At 32.4% G+C, this 8,252-nt stretch overlaps 1 protein-coding gene across 1 annotated transcript; it reads left to right on the top strand.

The window, feature by feature from the left end:
• The first annotated feature begins 2,044 nt into the window (after positions 1 to 2,044).
• On the top strand, positions 2,045 to 2,494 carry LOC137639803 (uncharacterized). Its single transcript, XM_068372045.1, has one exon. It carries the CDS (start codon positions 2,045 to 2,047, stop codon positions 2,492 to 2,494), a length of 450 nt encoding a protein of 149 aa, XP_068228146.1.
• Positions 2,495 to 8,252: the final 5,758 nt, after the last annotated feature.

Here is an 8,252-nt window from a genome sequence, read left to right as displayed (position 1 = left end):
TTAATTGCTTTAGCGTGTTTATGCAGTCAAAGGAAGTGTTGATCTGTCTGTAGTTGTTGCTTGAAAATCTTAGTTATTGTTTTGTAACTATTTTTATAATTTTTTTGTTTGTATTGTTTTCTTGCACGAGAAAAGGCTGTTCAATATTTGTTCGTATATTTCATAACGACAATGAAAGTGTTAATCTTTCTGTACTTGTTGCTAAAAATTCTTAGTAGTTGATTTGTAATTTTCTTATAGATATTTATTTTTTGTTTTCATATTGTTTTACTGTCACGAGGAAAGGCTATTCAATATTTGTTCTTATATTTTTATAACGACAATGAAAGTGTTAATCTTTCTGTACTTGTTGCTCGATAATTCTTAGTAGTTGATTTGCAATTTTTTTTTATAGATATTTATGGGTTTTTTTTTTCGTATTGTTTTTTTCCGTCATGAGGAAAGGCTATTCAATATTTGATCGTATATTTTATAACGACAATGAAACTGTTAATCTTTCTGTATTTATTGCTTGAAAATATTAGTTGTTGATTTGTAATTTTTTATGAATACTTATGTTTTATTCGTTTTGTTTTCCTGCCATGAGAAAAAGGCTGTTAAATATCTGTTCGTATATTTTACAACGATAATGAATCAGTCCTTCACTTGTTATTCTTTTGTTAGATGAAGGAACAAGGTCTACAAAAACTTCATTGTTTACTTTGTTTACTCAAATTTTACTCCTTCAAATTATTCTTGGACTCAATAGTCCGTGAATGGGGCAATGTCAATTATGATTCATTTTGTATCGGATCTAAATGATACCTCTATTTGATGATCGTAATTATAAAGTCAATGATAAAAGCCTCTTTTGGAAAGAGAATGATGTTTTTACTGATGAGCCTTTAAGGATTTTGTATTTGTTAAAGGCATATTTTGGTAAATACGTTACATTTATTCGTAAGAATAAATTTATCTATCTCTGATCGTTTTAATAAATAAAGTTTTCTTGGCAAAAGCACCGTTAATAATGTCGTAGTGCGATTATCAGTATCTTGTTTTCTTAGTAAAACACGAAGCAAATATATGTTAATGAAATACAGAGAAATTTCAAAATGACGGGTTACATTTTTATTTCAAAGATATCATTTGATATTCTTTCTTATTTTGACATCTTGTTCTTTTCATAACTATATGAAATGGCAGGTATTTGTTGCGGGTCGAAAATCTATAAAAATACGTAATTCGAAAGACGTTTATTCTTATCAAACAGCTAGCATCAGGTCTCTCTCTCTCTCTCTCTCTCTCTCTCTCTCTCTCTCTCTCTCTCTCTCTGTTTGATTTTAATTACTCAGAAATATTTACATATAAAGTTACGTACGTGAACACACACAGACACACACACACACACTATATTATATATATATATATATACATACATACATACATATATATATATATACATACATACATATATATAAACACACACACACACACATATATATATATTATATATATATATATTTTATGTATATATGTGTGTGTGTATTTGCATCTACGTTTAATTTTAGTAACGATACGAGATTCTACTAAGCATCCCTGCATGAATTGATATACCAATTACAAAAGTAACTACGTACCTTGTCCACAGTTATTAAGTTCTGGACTTAACTTGCTCACAGCTTGACGTCCAACAACAACCAATTAACACTCCCCGAAATATAAGGACATCTTGCATCGACTGCAGGAGTTCCCCAACTTCCTCAGATGAAGGGCTTTTGGTTTAATGGTCTCAATGCAGCGATGTCCTGCCTGGGTCCACTAGCCTCCTTCCTCTTAATGGCATAGTTACCCCGGTCTGGTCCGGGCTACCCCAGTCTGGCCCTGGCCACCCCGGCCTGACCCGGGACACCCCGGTCTGCCCTAGGATACACCGGTCTTACCTGGGACACCTGAGTCTGACCCAGGACACTCCAGTCTGACCCAGGACACTCCGGTCTGACCCGGGACACCCCGGTCTTAGCCGGAACACCCTGGTCTGACCCTTGCCAGACTGGTCTTAACCATGAATACCCGGTCTTACCTGGGACACCCCCGTGTTACCCGGGACACCCCGGTCTTACCGGAGACACCCCGGACAGACCCAGTACACCCCGAGTTACCTGGGACAACCCCGGTCTTATCCAGGACACCCCGGTCTTACCCGGGACACCCCGGTCTTACCGGAGACACCCCGGACAGACCCAGTACACCCCGAGTTACCTGGGACAACCCCGGTCTTATCCAGGACACCCCGGTCTTACCCGGGACACCCCGGTCTTATCCGGGACACCCCGGTCTTACCCGGGACACCCCGGTCTTACCCGGGACACCCCGGTCTTACCCAGGACACCCCGGTCTTACCCAGGACACCCCGGTCTTACCCGGGACACCCCGGTCTTACTGGGGACACCCCGGACTGACCCAGGACACCGTGGTTTTACCCGGGACACCTTGGACTGACCCAGAACACTAGCGCAATAGTATTGCCTTTATTTATTCGTGGATGTGCGTGCAAGTATGAACTCGAAGGAGAGGGTATGTGTCGCTTTCCATTATAGTCCAGAATTGGGTTTAACCCGTTTGAACTGATAAGGGTAACGGAGATACTCATCTTGGTACTGTTGCTATTGTTTATTCTGGACTGAAGGGAGCAACTAGCGTCTGGAGTTGATTATCTTGGCTGAAGATTTGTTTACACTTCGAGTTTATCTGTTGTTGGGTCGCTCATCTGCAAGCTACAGCAGATGGAAATTATTAGGCTTGGTGCAGATTTGTTTTGGGAATTGATTTTGATTTCTGTGTAATTATTATTTTACACTACTATCATCATCATCATCATCATCATCTTCATCTCCTCCTACGCCTATTGACGCAAAGGGCCTCGGTTAGATTTCGCCAGTCGTGTCTATCTTGAGCTTTTAATTCAATACTTCTCCATTCATCATCTCGTACATCGCGCTTCATAGTCCTCAGCCATGTAGGCCTGGGTCTTTCAACTCTTCTAGTGCCTTGTGAAGCCCAGCTGAACGTTTGGTGAACTAATTGATATTAATTGCTATTATTACTTACACAGTATTAAAGTAATTATGTAATTATTTTTGACACTGAAAATTTCTTTAGATTTCTCTCAATCGTTTCTCAAAAGGTTACCCCCCAAAGTGCTAGGGTCGATAAGAATAGAAGTTTACCCCTAGAATTGCAGGAGGAAAAGAGAAATAATGAAAATTATATTGTGATATTATTATATCATTCAGTGTCAATATAGACTGCATCATTTATTACACAGTAATGGCTATTTTCTCTTCCAATTTACCACCTGAAGAGTAAAAATGTATCTGGGGGTACATGTGCCTCAGTTTGGAAACTCCGGAAGTTCCCGGAACAAAGGAATAAGGGACTGGAGTTTACCATTGCATCCGTTTACCATTTAATAGTCTGCATTGCCTTTATATACCTAATGGAAATTAACCCTTTTTCTTTCATTTTTGTATTTCCACAAAATCATACATAATACGACATACATGTAATCTCAACTCTGCGGTATCTACACTGCATGTTTCAGAAACTAAATTTGCATATAAATAGTGCAATGGTTAACCTGCGCGTATGCTGACTGACCTTTGTGGCGTGTACACCAATCATAAGCTTCAAAAACAAGTGGGGGTTTAATAGAAATGAGTGTAACACGAATGTTTATCCCCAACTCTAATTGTGGGTGGGCTTGTCCTTTGTAGTTTTGCTCATGACAAAAGGTGAATATATTTCCTTTGATCTGAGAGAAGTATTACGATCTCATTGTTTTGTGATTACGTATTTTAGGTTTATATGAATTCATGTAGATGAAAGCGAGAACGAGACCTAGAGAGAGAGAGAGAGAGAGAGAGAGAGAGAGAGAGGGAGAGGGTTTTGTTATGTACCTAATTTTACAAGAGAGAGAGAGAGAGAGAGAGAGAGAGAGAGAGAGGGGGGGTTTGTTATGTACCTAATTTTACGAGAGAGAGAGAGAGAGAGAGAGAGAGAGAGAGAGAGAGGGTTTGTTATGTACCTAATTTTACGAGAGAGAGAGAGAGAGAGAGAGAGAGAGAGAGAGAGGGGGGGTTGTTATGTAATTTGATTTCAGATTAAAAGGTATAGCTACCAAAAATATAAATTGATATTTGATAACGTCACCCTCATAAACTAACTGCCTAAGTCATTTTCTCCACTTGTTGGGAACTCAAAAAAAAACTTCTCATTTCCTAATTCTTTATATCATTGTGTTGAGCTTCAATTAACAAATTCTAATTCACAAATTCTTCTGTTAAGAATTTAAGAATTGAAACTCAATACAATGATATAAAGAATTAGGAAATGAGAAGGTTTTTTTGAGTTCCCAACAAGTGGAGAAAATGACTTAGGCAATTAGTTTATGAGGGTGACGATAATTATAATAGATTGTGAAATACTGAAAATGACTCTTATTATGAAATATCTAATAAAGATAACGGATGATATTTGATTGAAGAAGACCGGGTAAATATTGATAAAAAGAATAAATCGAAAATTAATATACAAAATATGTAAAATCAACTTAAAATATATTTATCATTGAAGATTGTTTTAGAAGTATTTAGAAACGAAACATATCTTTGTTATGAAATAGAGGGAAATTGTTAGCCAAAATAATATTGAATTTGAAATATATATTGGGAAAAAAATGTCACATTTTTTCATACCAGATAAAATTGAAAATAAAAGATTGTGCTCGCAGAAGTTTTTGGAAACGATGTATATTTTTATATAAAAAGAAATATTGTTAGAGAAAATAATCTTGAATTTGAATTATACATGGAAAAAATTGTCAATTTCATATTGGATAAACTTGAAAATAATTTAATCCAAACTCGAGCTTTAACAACCTTTCATTATCTTTATAAAACATAAATTTGTTATATTAAAGAAGGTAATTAGTAGAAAAAATTATATTGAATTTCAACTGTATATTTGAAGAAAAGGAATTGTCAACAATTTCATACCGGATAAAATTGAAAATAATTCAAACCAAACTCGAGCTTTACAAACCTTTCATTATCTGCTCAAAACATTCATTTCTTATGTTAAAGAAGGAAATTAGTAGACAAAATTATATTGAATTTCAACTATATATTTGAAAAAAGGAATTGTCAACAATTTCATACCGGATAAAATTGAAAATAATTCAAACCAAACTCGAGCTTTACAAACCTTTCATTATAGGTATAAAACATACATTTGTTATATTAAAGGGTAAATTAGTAGACAAAAATATATTGAATTTGAACGATAAATTTGAAAAAGGGAATTGGAATTGAAAATAATTCAAACAAAACTCGAGCTGTGCAAATTGAAAATAATTCAAACAAAACTCGAGCTGTGCAAATTGAAAATAATTCAAACAAAACTCGAGCTGTGCAAATTGAAAATAATTCAAACAAAGCTTGAGCTGTAAAATAGAAAATAATTCAAACAAAACTCGAACTGTACAAATTGAAAATAATTCAAACAAAACTCGAGCTGTACAAATTGAAAATAATTCAAACAAAACTCGAGCTGTGCAAAATGAAAATAATTCAAACAAAACTCGAGCTGTGCAAATTGAAAATAATAAAAAAAAACTCGAGCTGTGCAAAATGAAAATAATTCAAACAAAACTCGAACTGTACAAATTGAAAAATAATTAAAAGAAAATCGAGCTGTACAAATAGAAAATAATTAAAAGAAAACTCGAGCTGTACAAATTGAAAATAATTCAAACAAAACTCGAGCGGTAAAAATTGAAAATAATTCAAACAAAACTCGAACTGTACAAAGTGGAAATAATTCAAACAAAACTCGAACTGTACAAAGTGGAAATAATTCAAACAAAACTCGAGCTGTGCAAATTGAAAATAATTCATACAAAACTCGAGCGGTAAAAATTGAAAATAATTCAAACAAAACTCGAACTGTACAAATTAACCGTAATTTAAACAAAACTCGAGCGGTACAAATTGAAAATAATTCAAACAAAGCTCGAGCTGTACAAATAGAAAATAATTCAAACAAAACTCGAGCTATACCAACCTTTCATTATGTGTAAAAACAATGGCACCCCAACCTTGATAACAAGTACTTTCCGTTACTAATGACCAGCTTCAATGCAACAATTATCATTGAGTTCCCAAATCTCCCAAACATTTGTTTCATATGGGATACAGAATCATTATTTTAACTCTGTCATTGGATTATACAGTTCGGAATGGGATGAAGTGAATGGAAAATATAAGTTCTTTCAGGCGAGAGTTTGAATTTTACCTTTATTTCTGGTTGGTTGGTTTTTGCAAATATGGTTAAAAGTAAATAGATTTTTCTTTGTTGGTTTGTTTATACAAATATAGGAGTAAATGGTTTTTTGTTTGTTGATTGGTTTATACAAATTATAGGAGTAAATAGCTTTTTGTTTGTTTATGAAAATATGGTTAAAAGTAAATAGGTTTTTGTGTGTTGGTTTGTTTATACAAATATAGGAGTAAATGGTTTTTTGTTTGTTGGTTTGTTTATACAAATTATAGGAGCAAATAGCTTTTTATTTGTTTATACAAATATAGAAGTTAATAGTTTTTTGTTTGTTGGTTTATTTATACAAATATAGGAGTAAATAGCTTTTTGTTTGTTTATGCAAATATGGTTAAAAGTAAAAAGGTTTTTGTTGGTTTGTTTATACAAATATAAGAGCAAAAAGTTTTTTGTTTATACAAATATATAGATAAATAGTTTTTTGTTCGTTGGTTTATTTATACAGATATAGAAGTAAATAGTTTTTTGTTTGTTTATACAAATATAAAAGTAAATATATTTTTGTTTGTTTAAGCAAATATAGAAATATATTACTTTTTCTTTGTGTGCTTAAGCAAATATAGAAATATATTACTTTTTCTTTGTGTGTTTAAGCAAATGTAGAATTGAATAGCTTTTTGTTTGTTGGTTTGTTTATACAAATATAAATAGAAGTAAATATGACTTTTTGTTAGTTTGTTTATACAAATATAGATAGAAGTAAATAGCTTTTTGTTTGTTGGTTGGTTTCTTTACTCTTATATAGATAGAAGTAAATACCTTGTTTGTTGGTTTGTTTATACAAATATAAATTGAAGTAAATAGCTTTTTGTTTGTTGGTAGGTTTGTTTAACACAAATATAGATAGAAGTAAATAGCTTTTTGATCTTTTGTTGGCTTATTTATACAAATATAGATAGAAATAGCTTTTAGTTTTTTGTTAGTTTGTTTACACTAATATAGCTAAAAGTTATAGCTATAGGTTTGTTGGTTTATTTATACAAATATAGATAGAAGTAAACACCTTGTAAAATCATATTGATTAGTTCTTCATGTTACTAGCTTCATGAGACACTTCAAGTTTGCCATTTCTTAAATAAAAAAGTTTGTGAACTTAAATCTCAGCTGAGGAACGATAGGTGGTTTGAGGGTCAAGTATACCTTTTGCTTTTATTTCCACTTGGCGCTAAGGCTCGAACCCTTGGTTGGGCAGAAGTACTTATAAAAAAGAATTTCCCCATGGGTTTGTGATCCCATGCCAGGATAAATTTGATATTAAAAGGTATTTGTGGATTATTTCAATATATATGTATGTATGTATATATATATATATATATATATATATATATATATATGTATATATACATGTATATATGTGTTTATTTATATATATATATATATATATATATATGTAGATATTTACATGTATATATATATACACATACACATGTGTATATATATATGTATATATATATATATATATATTTATATATGTATATATATACACATGTATATATATATATATATATATATATATATATATATATATATATATATATATATATATATATATACAGAGAGAGAGAGAGAGAGAGAGAGAGAGAGAGAGAGAGAGAGATATTATCATAGCAATTTATTTATTAAAGAGAAGACTCAGTACATGCTTTCTTAAGGAACGTTAAACAGATTGCGGCCTTGAAAAGCCATAAAAGGCTGACGTTAATGAAAAAGGAGCATTTTATGGTTTCCTGTCCAATCTCTATATTATTAACTCTCATTAAATGTCTAATATTTTTGTTAGGCAACTGACTTCGTATTTTGCATATTCATGGTGCTGAATGACCTAGAGGTTGCTGCTGCTAGTAATTCGTGTAATTAATTAGAACCATATTCGTTAT

Source organism: Palaemon carinicauda, chromosome 4 (assembly GCF_036898095.1).
Source record: "Palaemon carinicauda isolate YSFRI2023 chromosome 4, ASM3689809v2, whole genome shotgun sequence".
Classification (NCBI taxonomy): Eukaryota; Metazoa; Arthropoda; class Malacostraca; order Decapoda; family Palaemonidae; genus Palaemon; species Palaemon carinicauda.
Note: the sequence above shows the minus strand (reverse complement) of the source record. Positions and strands in the feature narration are given on the sequence as shown.